Source organism: Marmota marmota, unplaced genomic scaffold, assembly GCF_001458135.2.
Source record: "Marmota marmota marmota unplaced genomic scaffold, marMar, whole genome shotgun sequence".
NCBI lineage: Eukaryota > Metazoa > Chordata > Mammalia > Rodentia > Sciuridae > Marmota > Marmota marmota.
Window position 1 is genome coordinate 42,855,383 of NW_026000093.1, and position 20,183 is coordinate 42,875,565.

Sequence of the window (20,183 nt, forward strand, 5' to 3'; positions counted from 1 at the left end):
CCACATAAGTAGAGGGGTTTACTTGCCAAGAAGAATAGATTTTCATTTTGGTCAAAGAGACCCCCAGCCAGTACCTCTTCATTATCTTAAAAAAAAAAAAAAAAAAAAAAAAAATCCTGGACCGAACAAACCAAATAAGACACTTCTGAGTCTTGTATAATTAAAACCAAAAATTCCATCTCTCTCTTTTGTTAATGAAACAGATAGCAAAGTGACAGTTGGTAAGCCAGCAGCCCTTGGAAACCTTATAGGCCAGTGGCTATTGAAGCCCTTATCTCATAGATGCTGTTTTCCCTGGATGGTTTGGAGTCTTCCTTCCTCTTTTAAATGTAATTTAATTTGAGGCTTCTCAATTCTTTTCAGGAAATATTTAGAGCAATTATATAAAATTTGGAACAATCAGCAAAATCAATAAGAGGGGACGGAAATCTCTTTACAAAACAAAATAGCAAGTTGCAACTGTGTTATTGTGAAATCTTAGTATTGTTAAATATTCTATAAGAAAACCTAGAATCTAAAATTTCAATGCTTTGAACTTGTTAAGAGTTCCCTCTAATTTTTTGCCAAATCCTATGAATTTCTATATAGTTCTTTTTTTGCCTAAAAATGAGCCACTTTCTGTGCTTTTATACTGCTTAAGGTAGTTCTCATGGAAGTAAATGCTTTGATGAGTTCCTTGAACAGTGTCTAATGAATTTTAACCCAGATCCTATTTAGCAAATGCCAGACCCTCACAGGAAAGAGAGCTTACAGATTCAGGATAAATCATATACACCATTTTCTTCCTTTTTGATTAAACTGTCACACAAGTCTGCTCTGAGAAGATACTGAGAGAACATTATTTTATTTGATAACATAAGGTGCAATATAAGGGGATGGGTACAATCAGCTGAACCCCCAAATGGAAATTAGGTAATGAAAACGTGTCAAGTAAGAAGATAATCTGCATTCTTCATGACAAGGATCCTTCCCTTGGGTCTTTGGGGTAAAGAGGTATTAGCCCACAATGTAATGCAGAAGGTTATGTGCATGTTTATGTGCACTTATTATGAAGCTTTCATCAAATCTTCAAAAGCGTGTTACCCAAAAAAAAGATGATGAGCTTGTGGTTCAGATGCTACCTCTGAAGGGGTGGATGATTTGGGGATACTTAGAAGAATCCAAGCCGCACTGTGCTATTTGACAGCCACTCAACACATGTGCCTGTTGAGCACTAGAAATGTGGCCAGTCCCCAGTGAAATGTGCCACGTACATAAATTACACACCAGATTTCAGAGTTAGTACAAAAGCAATACAAAACACTTCATTATAATATTTTAATATCAGTTTAAATATTGGTTTCAGTGACATAATTTAAATGAATTTTATCTGTCCTCTTTAATCTTTTTAATATGGCAACTGGCAAATTTAAAGTGGCATCAGTGGCTCATATTCTAGTTGTGTTACCATGCTGCTCTGAGTATTTCAATTCCTTTTTCTGATCTCGTCAGCAGTATTCAAAGTCACTGGCATTCAGTGACAGATGCAGCTGGGGTCCCATAAGTTTCTGAGAGCCAAAAATGTGAATGTTTCTTGCTCGATTATCATCAAAATATCAAAAGGTTATCAAAGCAACCTTTGTCCTAGGAGTGCCAGAGGAGGTGACAGATGAACCATGGAGCTGACCCTCTGAAATCACCTCCACAGAGGGAGGCTGAAGTGGCTGCCTGGGCTGCTCTGGCTCAGGGCCAAGGAAATCTTGCTGAGTCAAGACCACCATGGCCAGCAGGATGGTTCTTAAACTCTGCTCCCCTCCTCTGAATTCTCAGTCTCCTGTAGGAATGTGTGAGTAGACTCTGGCTTTCTAGCCAGGCAAATAGAACTAGACCAAGCAGGTGGAGCACAGGGGTCAAGGTGGGACCTTCTTTACATTCACTGTCAAAATAATTTTAATTAGAAATTTCCAGAAGCTCTCAATGAATTCCAACTTTGTTCTTTCAGACAGTACTATGCTTACCTCACTGACACACAGTGCAAGCGCGTAGGAACGCAGTGCTGGGTGTTTGGGTGAGTATCTATCATTGTGGAATTGTCAAAACCATGTCAGCCCCTAAATTTCAGGTGGTATTTCTTGGCCTGTGTTCAGTGCCTCTCAGTGCATTTCTCTATGAAGCCAGGTGAACAAGGTTTGCTATTTTCTTTTTTGTTTTGTTTCTTATGTATCTTTCATTTTTGACATTTCCTTCCCTGATTTACTTGGCAAATTATCGAAAAGATGGTGTAGAAATTGCTCTCTTTTAGAAAAAAAAAAATATTAGGAAGTCAGAGAATATTTGCCACATAGAACTCAGACCTTGTCTTATGAAATACACTACAAAAAGAATGGACCAGTAGAATTTCCTCAGAGAATTTCCTCTTGAGTTTGGGGTCTCATCCTCATGTGGGCCTACCTACACTTCATGTTATCTTGACAGCAGAGGACCCCTGGAGACAGCTGTGTGCTATATGCCAAACTATAATTGTATTAGTCAAAGAATTCACACAGCCACATGGTTATAATTTATTGTTTTATTGCATACACAAATGCTTTATCTTAATTTGCTATTATTTAGTATGAAGGAGACTGTGGCTTATCTATTTTGAGCCCCCCCATTAAACTGAGCCCCTTTTTAGTGTTTCGGGAAAGTCATTCTCTACTTAAACATTAATCATTTACCATCTCATTTAGCAACCAGAGTTCCCAAGATCCAGACTTCACATGCCTGAAGCTTTTGTGTCCCAATTGTTGGTGGTAACCCTGCTTCCAGGAATGCTCTGTTCACGGGGGATCTCCTGACCCTTGGCTTGCCAGTTACAGCCACTTTCCCCTGCCCCCACTCAGTGTTGCTGGCACCAAAGACAGGCTGAGCTGAGGGTCAGCAGACCAGTACCGAGTTGGGATCCCTAGTGCCTGCTCCTCAGGAAGCCCACATGTTTATTTGCCTTTTAACCTTGCAAAACCAAGATAAGGATTGCAGCAGGCACCAGACGAGGGGAGGGCTCTGAATCCCAAGGACCTACAACTTGGCCCCCTTGCTCAGTCCAGGAAAAATCAGATATTTACATTTCAACTGAGTAAAGGGGCATGTGGCAGAGCTGTGCAGAGGGAGGCTCCACCCTAGGGCAGGAGGAGGTGGAGGTAGGTGGTATCCCAGCTGGCAGGCTAAACACAGGCTCCCTGTGCCTGGACCTCTGGCCTCAGCCCAGACTAACTGCCATCTGAGTCTTGGTATGAAAAAAATGTTAACCTTCCAGAAGATTGTGTTGATCAGGACTCCCCCTAGTGGATGGGGGGCAGTGGCTAGTGGTTAAGGGAGTCCCTGTGCTGTTGGGTTTAGTGCATCTTTGTTCCTATCACTTCTTACCACTGTGCAGATCCTGCCCTGGCCTCTCATTTGGGCTAGTGCTAGAGCCTCCCTGTCCGCTCTTGCCTTTTCCTAACTGCCACCAGAAGGTCATATTCAAATGTAAATCTTATTGGGTTACACCCTGTGCCCCAAACCCTTTAGGGCCCCCCAGACTAAAAGCCAAACATGAGGGTGGCCCTCAAAACCCACATTACCTGAGCCTATTTTGACCCCCTTCCCCTGCCTCTCAGCCCTGCCTATGCCTATAGCCCGGGCCTCAGCTATAGATAATCCCATAGCTGGCCTCTCATTTCCTTCTAGTTTTGGCTCAGCTGTCACCTCCTCACAGAGATGTGTCCACAAGCACAGAACTGTTTAGCTAAGACTCCTCTACACCCAGGAGCAGATCAGACCTGCAGTGGCTGACTTGGAAGCACTGGGCTTTCAAAACACTTGAGTTGGCTATGAAGTCAGTTGAGTGGGTCCTGACCAGCATTTTAAAATGAAATAATAGAGCCTGGTGCAGTGGTGCACACCTGGAATCCCAGCAGCTTGGGAGGCTGAGACAGGAGGATCACGAGTTCAAAGCCAGCCTCAACAAAAGTGAGGCGCTAAACAGCTCAGTGAGACCTTGTCTCTAAATAAAATACAAAATAGAGCTGGGATGTGGCTCAGTGGTGGAGTGCCCCTGAGTTCAATCCCCAGTACCAAAAAAGAAAGAAAGAAAAAGAAATGGAATAGAAAAATGCCAGAGTAAGATGCCAAAGGAAAGAACAACAATTCAGTTAAAGCTCTTAATTGACTTTATTTTCTATTTTAGAGTCAGGTAATACTTTGTTCTATAAAATAGAGCAGGTGTTTCAAAGAGCAAAGCAGAGGTTGATTTTACAGACAGAAAAGGGCTGAAGAAAGCAGAAACAGAGGAAAAAGTGGATTGGTCATTTCAAAGTTCCTCTCCTCATAATGGGGGACAAGAAGACAGCAATAGGAAAAGAACTGATTAGTTAACATCAGATTACTTCCATTTACCTCTTTTTGTGTGCGTAAGGATTAAGGCAGAAGGAGCTTCATTATCATGCCAGTTAAAACTGGACTGTTTGGGAAGGTTGGTTTTTCTCTCTCCTGGGACTTGAGCATGAGTGACTCCATTTTGATTTTTAGCCTGGCCTGTTGGGACCTTCAGCAGGAGCTTAGTTGAAAACAATGGCTTCCTAAAATTTCTATTTGACAAAGGAAGCAAAAAACTTTGAGAAACTTATGTTTTAGTGGTGTGACCTGGGTCGAGAGCGGAGGGGTCACAGTGGAAGATGTGTTTCCTGCCCTTTCTAGTCATCTGTCACCATGTTTTAGAAAAGTCTGGTTGAATATCCAGATACCTTGCATAATAAACATAATAAACATTCTGTCTGCCTTAAGGGTAGACAGTCACACCGTATCCTAGACCCAATCCCCATTGTAGGAGTCCTTCAGGAAGTCTCAGTCAAAGATGGACTTCCTACCACTGTGCAGGCTGAAGCAACAGGAGTCTTAACTTCCATCTGGCATTAAAATGATCACTGACTAGACTTCAGGATGACAGCAAAAAGCCTTCTGTGTGTATTCCTCAACCAAAATTAGGCTTTCTCACACATAGGCTGCTTTATTGGGGAGAGGGGGCAGTGGTCAAGTGGTCTTTACAGATCCAAAGCAGCTCTCCTTAAACCTTGTCTGTTTGGGGTTAGGGGAAACGACAGTCCCCAGGTCTCTAAAGATAATGTCAATCTCTGTGCTTTACCAAAGTGGTTCTGATTCCAGGCATTCCATTGTTCAGAGCATGCCACATGTGACCTTTGTGTCTGCCAGTAGACAGGGACCAAGGCCATCTGGTTCTCTCTTGCCTTTTTAGGGAATACCCATTTGAGTGTGTCAATTCCTGCATGTCCAGATTCTGGCTTAAGCAAGGAACACAAAAATTTTTTAAAAAAGAAAAGAAAAAAATGGAGTCCTGAAAATCATGTCCTTCTGGCCATTCCTATATCCTCACCTTCTCTGTTCCTGCCTTCTACCTCTTGAGTCTTTATAAAGGTCTACTGTTGTTGTTCAGTGTTTTAAGTAAGGGAAAACATAAAGAGAGGTGTGAGTGTTTAGTTGCGGGGGGGGGGGGTGTATTTTACCAATTTTGTATTTAGAAACATTTCCAAATTGAGACACTAAAGGGTTTGTATCACCAGTAAACACAGAGGATTTTGATCTGGAAATCCTTAGAAGGCTGGGAGTGAAGGTGATGAATGCTTTCAAGTTATTGAGAGACTCTGCTAGAAGACTCTCACCCTACATAGTGAGCTGCCTTACAGAGGTGCGAGATACTCTGTGCCTGAGAAGGCACCCAGGGGCATCGAGACAGGAGGCCACCTTAGATGGTAAGAGAGGCTCTGAATTAAATGATCCTGGGTGCCTGTAGCTGTTCAAATCTGTGGGTCAAGATTTTGGTTTAGGAGGAAGAAAAAGATGAAAAATATTATTCTAAAGAAAGTATAGTGGGCTAAAACAGTGTCATTTGGTAGGGTACCTGCCACCTTCATCTGGGGCAGAAAACTTGTGAACACTTAACATTTTGATTCAATTGTACACATTTCTGGTAATGTATGTGGCTAGTTAAGATGATTAAGTCACGTCTATAATCCCAGCAACTCAGGCTGAGGCAGGAGGATCACAAGTTCAAGGCCCACCTAGGCAACTTAGTGTCACCCTATCCCAAAATATAAAGGGCTGGGGATGTAGCTCAGTGGTAGAGCACTCCTGGGTTCAATTCCCAGTACCACGAAAGTAAGTAAATAAGAAAAGTTGAATTAAATTAATATTTAACCTCTTGTTTTCTATCTAATTAGGGTCATTGGTTTCCTGGAAGCTATTGTTTGCATAAAATTTGGACAAGATCTCTTCTCTAAGACCCAGATACTTTATGTTGTGCTTTGGCTTCTCTGTGTGGTAAGTCACTGCGTTTTTACCTGAGGTGGTGTATTAGCTGAGCTCCCTGGTGTCTTGGAAGTTAGCAAGAGGAATAAAGTTCTCTTGTGCATCAGGTTTCCTTAGAAATTCAGAGGAGGATATTCTTATAATAACCCCAGATTGACCATCAATCTGAAGTTCAAGAATAAAACACAGATGAACACCCAGCATCTGAATTGGGACACCTTGCCTTGGCAGGTTCCAGATAAGTGCCCTCAGCTGGGGCAGCACCCATGCACTTATTTTATGGACAGGACTTTACCCGCACATGCTAAGCATTTAAGTACTGCCATGAAGGGACAAGGACAGTGACTGCCTCTTCCTTCATCTCATCATCATGGCGTATACATTTTAACATGCATGTCACTGTATGTCACTTTATACATGTGCATATATAAAAGTGACATGGTTGGTAGACAGTATAAGAGCTTTTGAAGGTGATCAGATCATGGGATTTCCGCCCTGTGGACCAACTTGAGGACACCAGTCTGTGTGAGAGGAACCTCTGCCCGAAAGGGAGTTGGCCAGAGGGCCCGTCACCTTGGCCCAGGGCTCCAGCTCCATTGTCCCCATGCTTTCCTCTAAACTTGAAATAAGTTCTTCCTAGCTTGCACATTCTATCACTGCACTTCTTCGTTTGCTTGAAGTTATTATTTTAGAGAGGAGTTCTCATTTTACATTTGAGCTTAAGAGTTTTTACTTGGTCTATAAAATTCATTTGAGCTTTAAAAAAATGTTTTTTTGTTTTGTTTTTTTTTTAGAATATTTTAGAGATACTTGAAAGTAGAGAGATCAGATGTCCCCTCGGGTGTCAGCAGTAACGAACTCACGGCCAGTCTTTATCTGTTTGTGCCCTTTCCACTCTCCCCAGCCCAAAGTATTTTTGAAGCAGATCCAACTTTAACATTTCAGGATATATCCTAATGAAAAATGCCTTTTTTGTTTTCACTTTTTATACCCACCATTGTATTGTCACATCTGAAAAAGAACTAACAGTATTTCTTGAATATTATCAAATATCTGATCCATGTTCAAGTTACTAATTTCGACTTAAATTTCATGTTTTTTACAGTTTCTGTGAACCACTATCCACCCTTCACAAGTAGTTGTCATGCCTCTCGAGTCTCATTCAGGAAGTTTCCCTTTGATCTCTCTCTTCCTCGCAGCATACTTGTTGAAGAAACCAGCTCTTTTGTCCTTTAGATTTTCCCACAGTCTGAATTTTACTGATTTCATCTTGTCCTGTAATTTGACATAATTTTTTGTCCTCTGTATTTTCTATTATTCAGCAGTTGGATCTAGAGACTTAATCATGATTCAGGCCTTTTTTTGTGGAGTCTATTTTTAGAGTTACTTGTTATGAGTCCTAATAGTGCCTGGGAAATTTGAACCTGTTGCATCCTGTTTCATCTTGAACAATATCAGGGAACAAAACAATATCTCTTTTCTACTTAAAAGAATTAATGCTCAAAAGTATTTTTCTGTCTAGTGAGACCAGAGTAGGGAATCAGGGTGTGTGTCAGATGTACGTGGAGATTTTCTGCTGTTCTTAGATTTCTCTCCAGCACAGGCTCCTCAGGTTTGGATTGGAATGTGGTCTGGCTGCCTGGACAGAGGTGGCTGCCACCCTTGCCTGGAACCAGAGAGCCACAAGATCCACAGAAAGGGTGATGCCTGCAGGGTCCCTGGGAAGTGGTAGAGGGTCATTCTCACCACAGTGCCTCCTGGGCCTCCCAGGTGCATGTCATACATAACCCTTAAGTCCTGACCCCTTAAATACCCAGTGTGATGGAGTTTATTTTATTCATACCTGTCTCCTCAACCTTGCACTTCTTGATTACAAAGAATAAGTTTTGATCGCTTGAATCCCAGTGCCCCCACTGTCTTGAGCACAGGGGCTGATGTGTAGGTAACGCTTTGCAAATGGGTGGAGAAGGAAGAATGAGTGGAGAGACAAACACACAGAGTCATACAGGTGGACTGAGAAAAATTCAGACGGAGGCAGTGAGAGCAGCCAGTGGCTTAGGAGGATGGTGGTCTGTGGAGGAGCAAGAGTGAAGGGGGTGAGTTGGAGGAGGAGATGGAGAGGACCCCCTGCTAAGGAAGGGCTTTGCTGGCTATAGGTGGAACCCCAGAAATTTTTGAGAAAACAGTGTGGTCTGATTTGTGTCCCAGAGGAACACCTTTCAGGTTTGGGGGTCTAGAGGGAAGATGGGTGGGGCCTGGGGGTGCAGTCAGAGAGTGTTACGGGGAAGTAGAGAGGCAGAGATGTTGAAGTGCAGAGAAAGGTCTGGCTTAAGAGTTGGTCAAAGGTCAACAGGATGCTTTTCTTGTGATAGCTGGGAAGGGACTTGAGGGCAGCTCCAGGGTTTCCAGTTTGTGCTAATAACAGACTGGGGGATGTGGGAGAAGCCATGAAAGGGGGAGCACACTTGGTTTGAGTTGGGGTTGGAGAGACCTTTCACATTTACAGGTAAAGGCATTGTTTCTTTGGCAATTCTGTCTGTCCAGTAACACTGGGAAGGCTCAGGAGCCATGTCCATGTGTAGGGTTACAGAGATTAGGTTCCCCATCTAGGCACTGGCTGTGGGGTGGGATTAGGTGAAGAAGTACAAGACATATCTCAAAAGGAGAAACTGACTGAGCACGAGATTCCAGGGAGCAGACACATTTAAGAAGTGAGAAGGCACATAAGGAGTAACCATAGGACAGCAGGACTTTGGAGACAAGCAGAATCCTTTGAAGACAAACAGATTGGCATGATCTTTGATGAGAGACATGGAGAAGGATGTGGCTCAAAAAGAGGCTTCTAGATGAGATGACCAGGGGTCCTTTATTATTTCTACTATTATAACAAATAGATAATAAGCTTAAAGAAGGAAAAGGTTTATTTGGCTCACAGTTTTGGAGGTTTCAATCCATGATCATCTGGCTCCATTGCTTTGAGGCCTGTGGAGAGGCAGCACATCACGGTGGAAGCACGTGTGGAGCAACTTCATGGCCAAGAAATGAAAGAAAGGAAAGAGGGAGGGCCTAGGGTCCCTCCCAAGGACAGCCCTGCAGTGACATAAGACTTCCCACTAGGTTCCACCACTTGAAGGTTTCCACCAGCTCCCAGTAGCCAAGCTGGGGATCAAGCCTTTAACACATGAGCCTTTAGGTGAGATTCAAGGTCCAGACTATAGCAGGTCCCCACTGCCTTGCACATTTACTGATTGAAGAAGCATGGAAACAAGGTCCTGGCTTTTTTTCATATCCACAGCCTTTGTTAAAGAGCAAGATTGATGTCTACCATAGGAGTGAGGGGATCATAATTCAACAAGAGAGCATTAAGTTACACCCTGCCCTCCCCCACTACTCAGAGAAACAAAAGCCCCCAATCATTCCCCTTGCTTGGCAAAAGAACCTACACAGAGCCTGAGATGAACGAGGAAGCAAAGATCTCGTATGCTGGTTGATACGGTTGTCCAATCAGTCATCATAAATTGTCATGCTCATTCCCACACCATGGAAGCCAAGCTGAGTTTTGTCATGGCCTCCAACACCCATGGTCAAACGCCCAGCTCTCACCCTGCAAAGTTTTCTTTTCTCCCTCCCCTTTTCACCCCTCTTTAAACAAAATCTGTACAGTTGCTATTTTAAACCTGGGACTTGACATTTTAAGTGGGTGCATGCCTAGATTTCCAGAGGTGTGACTGCAGACCTATAAATTATAAGCTTTTGTCTCCTGTGATAAGTATAAAATGGGCTTCTTGTACTCAGGTGATGTTGTAGATCTGGCAGCCATGGCTTGCCCTTTGAGTGGCCATCATGATGATAAGCACCTGCCACTGCCACCTGCCAGTGTTTGCCTGGCTCCTCTGTAAATCCAGCTCTGTCTGCTGCTTGCTGCTGGAGGGAGCTCCTGCTGCTGCCACCTGCCCTCCCAAATCTGGCACGGAGGAAGGGATGAGCCCTGCGCTCCTGCCCTCTGGTGGTCAGAACTTGCAATGACAGTCTAGTGGTGTGAATGCCACCCCACTCCCAGCCCCACCCCACAGCTAGGCCTAGATGGGGAACGTAATCTCTCTCCCCTGTATGAAGCCCAGGATGACCTGTTTGCTCTTTGTAAAGGACCCATCACACACGTAGTCTATTCTTTGCCATTCATCCCATGCCATGAAAACAGTACATTTAAAGTTGGCATGTGTAAGAAATCTGGGCAAGTATTAGAATGTGCCAGAAGTTAGAAGTCATTTTCATTTTATAATTTTAATATAGTTACTCACTGCCTAACTCTCTGACGGGAGAATATGAGCTTATTTTAATCTATAGATGTGTGCCAGCTTGCATATGGATTTAACCCATTTTGTCCTAGATGTGAAATACCTAGAAAAACTTAAGTTGAGCAACAAATATACCACTTGTGGTAACTTTGAAAGAATTGTTACATTTCTAGAGGTCTCTTCTTTTGAAAAGCAGTAGGTAAATGACTAGTGTTTGTGTGTGTGTATTTATATGTATATATAAGAAAACATAAGATATGTATATATGAATATATAAGAAAGCATTAAAATATATAAAAAGGACATATAAGCTCTTTATTATGATTTCCAACCCACTTTAGTGCACCTTCATCTATTTCATTGAAATATTTACAGAATTGAAAACTTAAGACTCAGTGGGTTTGATATAAAATGAATTAGTGTCTCTTGTGTTTTATGTTCTCTTGCCACCATCACTATTCCCACTTCGTTGATGTGGAGGGGCACACCAGCTGAAGCACTGGGCCTCCTTTCTGTTTTGGAACTTAAGAGGACACTGTGCACTCAGCAAACACTCAGCAATTGTTGCTGACATTTAAAGGAACTGGGCTGAACCAGATTCCAAGCTGCAGGGTCAAGAGATTACAGCCCATGCCTCCCCTACCTGTCTTGGCTCCACCCACCAGACCATAGATTGCAGAGCAGATATGGTTGGCATTGAATTTTCTCATGATGCTTTTATTTCTTGGGTAATGGATAAGTTAGGTGAATGGATAGAGATATAAAGATATGTAGACATAAAATCAATATTTGTTTATATCAATAGCCATCTCTAAAACTTGGACCCAGGAGTTAAGAGATCATGTTTTCCCATGCACTACGTGTGCATTCTTAGGAGCCCGTTCACCTCTTGAAGGCTTAATTCCTCTTCTGTAAAATGTAGGGGAATAACTAATGGTCTCTGAGGTGACCTTCTAGATCTGAACCTGTGATTCTTGGAAATAACTTAAAGTATTCTCCTAAGAAGAGAGGGTCCCACCATGATTTCACAGTTGTTCCCATAGTTGGGGTGAGTTGACAGTAATGACAGGTATACAGGCATCTGCAGGGAACCCAGCAGGAGAGATGAGGCTGATTAATGGGATGGTTTGGTGTAAGTGGCTCCCGAAGCTTGGGTTCTGAAGGACGGGCTGTCACTTTGTTTTGGTTGCCTCACTTGCAGTCTGGAAGGTAAGGCCGGTCCTCTCTCTGCCCTTCTTCCCTCCTCTGGCTCTAGGGAGCCAGAGACTTTCCTTTCAGTTTCTTGACATATTTTGAAATTTTGGATTCTTGTACAGTCATCCCTCAGTGTCCATGGGAAATTGGTTCCAGGAGACCCCATAGAAACCAAAATCTGCTGGTGCTTGGGTCCCTCATATAAAATGGAGTAATAGTCACACCTAACTAATGGCTCCTCCTTCTGTGTTCTTTAAATCATCTCTAGATGACATACAATACCTAACACAACGTAAAGGCTATGCAAATAGTTATTTAGGGAATGATGATGAGAAAAATAAATCTGCATGTTTTCAATACAAACACAATTTTTTTAAAAAATATTTTTGATGCATGGTTGGTAGAATCCAAGATGCAGAACCTATGGATGCGAAGGGCTAAGAGTATGTACTCTTTTTTTTGCTTTTCTCGGAGTGTCCTTTTGCATAGAATCTGCGGAGATGCTTGCTTTTAAGAGGCTTATGTGGCTCAGCCTTTCCTGAGGCAGGAGGTGGAACGAGGCCCACGCCATCTTGGGTGTGGTGCCAGTTGGATGGCCATGCAAAACAGGGCTGGAGGCTGGCCCTGCCTCTGAGTGCCCACTGACCAGCCTTTCTCATTACGCTCAGGGCCTTACAGAGCATTTGTTTCCTCTTTATGTTTCTTATCTACTTAAAAAAAGAAAACAAAAGAACCAGGGTCAAGGTGAGGCCTCTGACACAGAAAAGCCATAAAAAGCCAGGGCAGCCTTGTCCTGCTGAGCTCTGCCAGGACACAAGAGTGTTTGTCCTCCATGTCCTCAAGCACCATTGTGATTCATTCAGAAATCCTCTTCCCCACGCTGAGCCCCTCTCACTCTCCCCAGTGCTAGGGAAGGGTGAAGAGGATGGGCCATGAAAATCAGAAGCTCAGAGCCCACATGTCCTCTCTATGGAACTTGCAAAGCTGCTAGGAAACGCATCCTACCCTCTTCCACGTCTGAAGTGGCCTCTTGTTCTGAGAGCAGCCTCACAAGGGGTGACTGCGGCCTCCTCATCATCATCTTTCCTATCAAAAGCTATGGGTGTTCACCGCTCTCCCAAGCCCTGCTCATCCCCTGGGATCCCATCTCTGCCATATCCAGCAATTTTGTAAGCAGCATCCGTAGATGGGTGGCAGAAATGCACTGAGCCAATGTCTGTGAATTTGCACTGAAACCCTGAAGTTCTAGAAAATGGGGAACTTCTGTGCATCATTATTTATGAGCAGCTTCGTGCCTGCTGTTTTGTCTTCCAGGCCTTCACTACATTCCTCTGCCTGTACGGCATGGTTTGGTACGCGGAGCACTACGGTCACCGAGAAAAGGTACAGAAGGAGAGCAGAGATGGCCTTGGTTTGAAATAGCTGCCTGTTCTTGGAGGGTTGCCTCCCAGCTATTGATGGAAGAAGGTGGCTAGGTGGCCCCCGGGGAGCTCTCCCCATCTCGCCCCTGTAGGGACCTGACTAGGTCAGAGTTCATGTGCCTCCTTAGTAGGTCAATATTTTTTTAATCTTCCTTTTGTAAAGAATTTAAATCTTAACTACATGCTTTTTTGTTTTTTGTTTTTGTAGTGCCGAGGCTTGAACCCAGGGCCTTGTGCCTGTGAGGCAAACACTCTACCAACTGAGCTATCCCCCCCACCTTTAACTATGTGTTTAAAAAAAAAAGGAAAAAGTGGGAGAGGCCTGGACCAATCTGGGAAGGCTGGGTTTATTCCTGAATCTTCTACTTTGAGCAGACCTTCCTGTGTCCCAGCCCAGGCTTCCCATCTGCAAAACATCTGCCCTGTCCTCCTCTTAGTAGATAGGAAGGTTAAAGTAGGGAACAGGTGTGAATGGGTTTAATAATGTTTTTGTAAAGTAAAAAATCATGCTTTCACCCTTTACTCATATCTTTAGTCTCAGGAGCTAAAGGCACATTCTAGAAGATGATTCTGTATGACCTAGCAGAAAAGCCTTGATATTCCAGCCCAGAAACAGTCCTGAGGTTTTTGTTACTCCCTGGTGATCTCAGCCTAGGATCCCTGAGCTCCTCCCAGACATAGCTGAACCCCCTCACTAAGCTGTGTCTCTCTCTAGACCTATTCAGAGTGTGAAGATGGCACCTACAGTCCAGACATCTCCTGGCATCACAGGAAAGGTACAAAAGGTATTGTTGCTTCGTTCATTGTTTAAAACTTTACTGGGTCCTCTGCCCCTGCAAGGCCCAGTAGATTTGGGATCAATAGGCATCCCCTGAGTGTTGGTGGCATAGGCCTCAAAGGTTCTCAGACCTGCTCATTGAGTACTATTTGTCGCTTGTTAAGCGTTCACAGAATCTGCGGAGATGCTTGCTTTTAAGAGGCTTGTGTGGCTCAGCCTTTCCTGAGGCAAGAGATGGAACAAGGCCCACACCATCTCAAGCATCCCAATGGGAATGTTCTCCCGTTTGGCTTTCCTCAAGAGTGGAGTTAGGAAGAATTGTGTGCTGGGAGGAAAGGACTTTCGGAAGAGGTGGATCAGTTTAATCACATTTTTCCAGGAGCCAAGTAGAGCAAGAGGGATTTCAGTAGTGTAGTTAGGGACCTCCATTCGCCTCTTTCAAGAGCACATTTTGGAAAGAATGGGGCCACTTGATATGTGAAAGAATTAGATTTATGGAATAGTGACCCTAAAGAGGCCCCATTGTTCCATTCTTATGAGCTGATGGGGAGGGGGCGCTAAGGGGAGAGAGTTATGAATGCTAGAAACAGCTCCCAGAATTGCCCAAAGAATTTGGGGCCTGAGAATAAGGAAATTCTCCTGAGCAATTGCCCTCCCAAGTCCTTCCAGGGCCATCATGCTCATTAGAGATCACCCTGGGCAGACACTAGTGTGCATCCTGAGTTGGTGGCCACCCTCGTAAGGACAATTTCTCCCAGATCAAGGAGTCATTCAGTAGCCCCTTGGAATGCTGATCAACGGGCAGAGGGTTCCCCGACCTGCCTTCTCAAGAGCCATCCCCCTACAGATAATCCTGGGAACTTCTGGTCTTCATTGGAAGAACTGAGCAGTGATAAATATATTTATTACATGGAATAGTGAAAAATGAAACAGTCAAGGTCTTCAAAATGGTAAAATAATCATTTAGACTAAGACCAATGATACTTTGAAGACAGAACTCAGAACATTTTTCTTTTTTAAATGACTATCTTAGAGATTTCCCACAAGGTTCGATCCAAACCCAGGAACCCAGGGACAGAGAACCCTTTGGCTTGACTTCTAGGTCAGGGGTTGGCTGCAGATGCCATCAGAAGACAGAACCAGCCAATATGATTGTGATTCCAGGGCTGTACATCATGGGCAGCAGGGACCTGGCTCATAAAGGTGTCAGTGTCAATATCAGCTTTAATTTAGCCAGGTGTGATGGTGCACACCTGTAATCCCAGCTACTGGGGAGGCTGAGGCAGGAGAATCACAAGTTCAAGGCCAGCTTGTTGCCAATGTAATAAGATCCTGTGTCAAAAAAAAAAAAAAAAAAAACACCTTTCATTTTATATTATCACAAATCCTTGCAATTTAGCATTTGGAGACCTTGGAATGTAGCCCCTCAGGATATAGAAACTCAGGTAAATCTGTCCTTTTGCAAGGCTTTAGCCTTTAGCCATTTTAACGGATACCCATGTGGTTTAAGTTTTAATTGTCCCTCATTTGTGCTTTGATTTCATTTGTAGTCTCCCTTATGGTCCCCATCACACAACCTACCTTACAGGTGTAAAATTCCTCAGGAACCATCCTGATTTTGTGGGGCTGTTTCCTTACATACCTGAAGCACCAGCTGAACTCATTCAGTGCTCAGTCTCAGTGCCTGGCTTTAGTTTATAAATTGAGGCCACTAGAGGGAGAGCGAGTATCAGGAAAGCGCCTGTTCTTAGCTGGTGGTCCAGGGCGGACTTGAAAGGCAGAGCTATAAATCACAGGAGTAAAGCCCTGGCAGCTCCCCAGCCCAAGGTGACAGTGTATTCCAATTCCTTTGGCCAGGTTCTGAAGACAGCCCACCCAAGCATTCAGGCAACAGCGAAAGCCATTCTTCCAGGAGAAGGAACCGGCATTCCAAGTCAAAAGTCACCAACGGAGTTGGGAAGAAATGAAAGACCCTGTTTTATCAAAGATGCTTCAGAGAGTGCCTAGAACTGAGAGGGAAACGGAACTCCTTTGGACCTCCCTCATTTGGACCTCCCCGTTAGGAGATCAAAATGTACAGAGCAAACAGGAAGAGGAGAGGGAACTTGGGGTGGGGGGTCATCATTTGAGAGTGTAAGTCTTGTTTCCCATAGACCTTGCCACACCAGGCAGATCATTGCCTGGATCCTTTGCCAACTTGGGGTCTCTCCTAACTTCATCACTTGGCATGCGGTCACCAGTAGCAGTACAGTGTGTTGGAAGGAAAAAGTAGCTATTTGCCACAGTCGAGAGCAGCTCTGTGCTGGTGTGTTTTGTGGATGCAGCATGAACATCTTCGTTCAGACATGGTTTTAACTGAACTGTTAATGGACTGGTCACCAATTTTTATTTTCATGAATTTGCCTTTCCATTTGATTTGATTTGTTTAAGTTCAGTCACTTCTCCATCTTTTATTTTGTTGTTGTTGTTGTTGTTGTTGTTTTCAAGTTAGGATGCTTAAAAGCCTTCAGAATCCACTGCTGAAATTGAAATTGGGGGAGGGTTTTGTGTTCCTGTTTAGCAACCTCAGCCCCCTTTATAAGACCATCAGCCACATGGTGGGTGAGCTACAGGCTAAGGAGGGGTCAGCTGCCTGAGTGGGAACCTGGGTAAAGATCAGAACCTTTTTTGTTCCATTCCAAATGTCCTTTGTCCAGACTTATCCACAGCACACAACAGCGACCCTGCTAGAGGGGCAGTGAACGCCGCAGCTCCAACCCCCAGGTGCCTTTTACATGCTTGGTTTCCTTCCACCGTGTGTTGCCCACATTGTCTTTTAGTCCCAAGTGAGGTGCTGGTGAGTATTACCTTTCATCTGTGCCATGCTCTAGAACATTCTCCTCATAGTTCACCACCTCTGATGGTTCCCTGTTTGAAATAAAACAGTTCACATTAAAAGCCCCTCAAAGGTCTGTCTCTGCAGAATGCTCATTTCTTTGCATCTTATTAGTATTTTCATCATTTGTAAGCAATCTCTGTATTTTTCAGCTGACTTTAGGATCGTGTGTGTGTGTGTGTATGTGTGTTGTGTGTGTGTGTGTGTGTTTTATATGGTGAGAAGAAAGGACAAAAAGTGTGTACTTTAAAGGGCTTATAGATAAACGTGTCCTATTTCTTACCCTTCCCAAGTGATCCTTAGGGAATGAACAGCACAGTCATTGTTTTTCACTATGGTCATGGTTACTGAGTTGGATTTTTTTTCCCCTCTAATAAGTGGCCTGTACCCAGTTGATTAGCTTACAGATATAAACTCGCTGAAAGCAATCTTTTCCTCATTTCACAGAGCACAAGGGTTTCAATATCTTTTCTCCCTTTAAGGAAATCTTTCAACCACCAGAGTGTTGTGTTTTTCTTTGTCTGCAAAAGAATTCCAAGGTGAAGGGGTTAAATGAATCATGCAAAGCCAGGGTCACATCCTATGCTCTGGGCAACTACTTGGTTCAGAGCCACCCACAGACTTGCTCCCACAGCCACACGTGACATGGAGAGGAACATCAGCAGCCTCTGGCCCACATGATGAGTAAGGGAACCTGCTGGAGTGGCCACAGCTCTGAGCTTTCCCACGCTGTCTGAGCAGCATCCGCAGCCTGCCCGTAGAAGCAATGAAGAGAGGGGAAGAGATACATAACCTGCCTGAATTTTTCTTTTTTAGTTGTAGAGATGGAACCCAGGGCTTTGCACATGCTAGGCAAGCGCTCTGTCACTGAGCCACATCCGCAGCCTGCCTGCACTCTTGTAACCCATCAAAAGGTCTTTTTTTTTTTTTTTTTAACATAGGCACAATTTTGTAAACATTGCTTTGCAAATAGGAGAGCTTGTTTTATTTCACTGTCTACAATTTGCTTTTCAGAGCCCAGAAGGCTTGTGCACCTAGTGTGTTTCTCCCTCCTTCCTTGTGCCTGTGGCTCATCACCAAGGATTTTTAGGTTCAATTTTCCAGGAGATCTGGGCCTGGCCTGTAGCACTCCTCTGATGGATAGTCCAGTTCCACTGAGAGGCATGTGTCCCTCTCCAGAGCTGGCATGGAGGAGGAACCTGTGGAGCATGAGGTGAATGTGACTTGGTATTTGCAAGGAGAGAAGTCTGGATCTTCTGCAGGGGAAAGCCTCAGATACTCTCCATGTGTGTTTTCTCTCTCTTTCTCTCTCTCTCTCTCTCTCTCTCTCTCTCTCTCTCTCTCGGTTCAAACTTTCTTTTTTACCTTTAAGTAAAAGCTCTTGACCATAGTGGTTGCAAATCCAGTACTTGCTGTGGCTACTGTGGCTGCCATTCATCCTCCAAATCATACTGCTGGGCTTGGCCTACTTTTCCACCCAGCTCTATGGAAATGGATCTCACATTGATGGAAAGAGAACCATGTCTCAAAGCCTTAACTTCATTGCCAGAAATGATTGATTGTAAATTACCTCATGTTCCCTATGTGCAAATTGCTGTCTTTAAAGACACCTTTGTTTAGGGCAGAAGGCACGAAGAATGTTTTATGTACTTTTCTTGGTAAGTCACATTATATTGAGTGTTAGATGCATTCCCCCTTTGTCATTCTTGGTCTTTCCAGGGCCTCTCCCTGCTTTCCTTCTGTCTCTCTGCACCATTTGTCGAAGACTTGCCTGAACTGCTCTCATGGCCACACTAGGATGTTCCATTGCCCCATTAAGCGCTCACGATACGAGGCCTCCTGTAAATGCCAGGCTGATTTCCCAGGACTGCTTCTAGAGTAAGCTCATGAGCCCAATCTCACCCAGGGGAAAGAAAACCTGTGACCAGATACATCAGATTCAGCCCTACTGATCTTCCTGCAGAAGCCACTCTCTTTGTAGCATCCCAGAGTGATAACTGTTTTTGTCAAGACTCGCCTTTTAGAATTGGACTCCTGGAGTGTTTTGGCCCTCACAAAGTCACCAGAAAGGAGATATGTTGGACACAAAAGGGAAGGCTTAACAAGATGGAAAAGACAAAAATGTAACCATTAGAAGCCAGACACAAGTGAGCCCTTTAAACATGGAGTGTATATGTTGAGGGGACAACTTCCATGCTCTTTGGATCATGCTCAATGGCTGCTAGGAAATTCTGGACCTACCATGGTATTTACCAGGTGGATGTTGTTTATATCATTTTTATTGTTATGATAACTAGCAATCTCCCAGGGTGACTTGCAGTGTTCAATATATTTCCCATTTGTATGATGGGCCTCAAGATGGATGGTGGGCCAGAACCCTGTTTATCCACATTCCATTACTTAAGGGAACACCTCTATCTGTATGTCATGCACATTTGCAGGGCTTTATTTGAGATCTGGTTCTCTGCAAGGGTCAGTATTGAAAGGGCTCAGACCAGTGGGCTACAGTCTTATTGCTAAGCATAATTCTTAGACTTTGAAACATTTACCCCCATATTTTATTCTAAATCTATGATAGGATGAACGCAGGCAAAGTATGCAATATGGGAATTTGATGCATTTTGCTATCTTCTGTGAGTTTAAAGGAATATTGCCTACAAAAGGAGGAGAAGTAGTTGAATTTGATTTATTTTGGGTATGGGTATGCTGAATCATAAAAATCTGTCTCTGATATTCACTAAAAATACCTTTAATCCACTTCAGAAATTTCATTGATGACTTTGTTTACCCTGATATACCCTTTCTTGCAACTTGGGTGGAATTTTGAAGCTGTCCCCATCCTCTGAGATGATATTTGTTGCCATCATCTAACACTGTTCGAAAGTTTTCAACAGGTCCAGGTCCCTCTTTTGAGGCCTCCCGTGGCTAAACTTGATCTTCACCTGGTGATGCTGTGGTACTCTAGTACTCTGGCTAAAAACCAGTTTCTATTTTCAGCACACCTGGCTGGCCAAAGACAGGCAAGCTTCTGTCACAGTCCTGGTGAAAGGAACTCTTAAGCCCCCAGTATTATTTGTCCTCTTAGAGTAAAGAAAAGGATGTGGGTGAATCCATTTCTCTCTCACAAAGCTCAGGACAATAACATCATTCAGAAGATAGCATTTCCCCAGGAGCTTGGCTTTCACAGCAGAGTGAACCAGCCACCCAGCCTCTGATTGCTCTGAGCTCATGCTTGTACTTCTTGTGCCCTGATGTTAATTACTGTTGTTTCTTTGGTGCTGGAAGGTTCTGAAGAC

At 43.8% G+C, this 20,183-nt stretch overlaps 1 protein-coding gene across 1 annotated transcript in view; it reads left to right on the forward strand.

Annotated features, from left to right (window-relative positions):
• Positions 1-16,963, forward strand: part of Ptdss1 (phosphatidylserine synthase 1) — a 59,647-nt gene extending 42,684 nt beyond the window's left edge. Inside the window, exons 9-13 of the mRNA XM_015485984.1 lie at positions 1,982-2,047; positions 6,234-6,333; positions 13,128-13,196; positions 13,950-14,019; positions 15,870-16,963. Coding sequence (XP_015341470.1) covers positions 1,982-2,047; positions 6,234-6,333; positions 13,128-13,196; positions 13,950-14,019; positions 15,870-15,979 — 415 coding nt within the window. The 3' untranslated portion in view covers positions 15,980-16,963. The remainder of the gene's footprint in view (positions 1-1,981; positions 2,048-6,233; positions 6,334-13,127; positions 13,197-13,949; positions 14,020-15,869) is intronic.
• Positions 16,964-20,183: the final 3,220 nt, after the last annotated feature.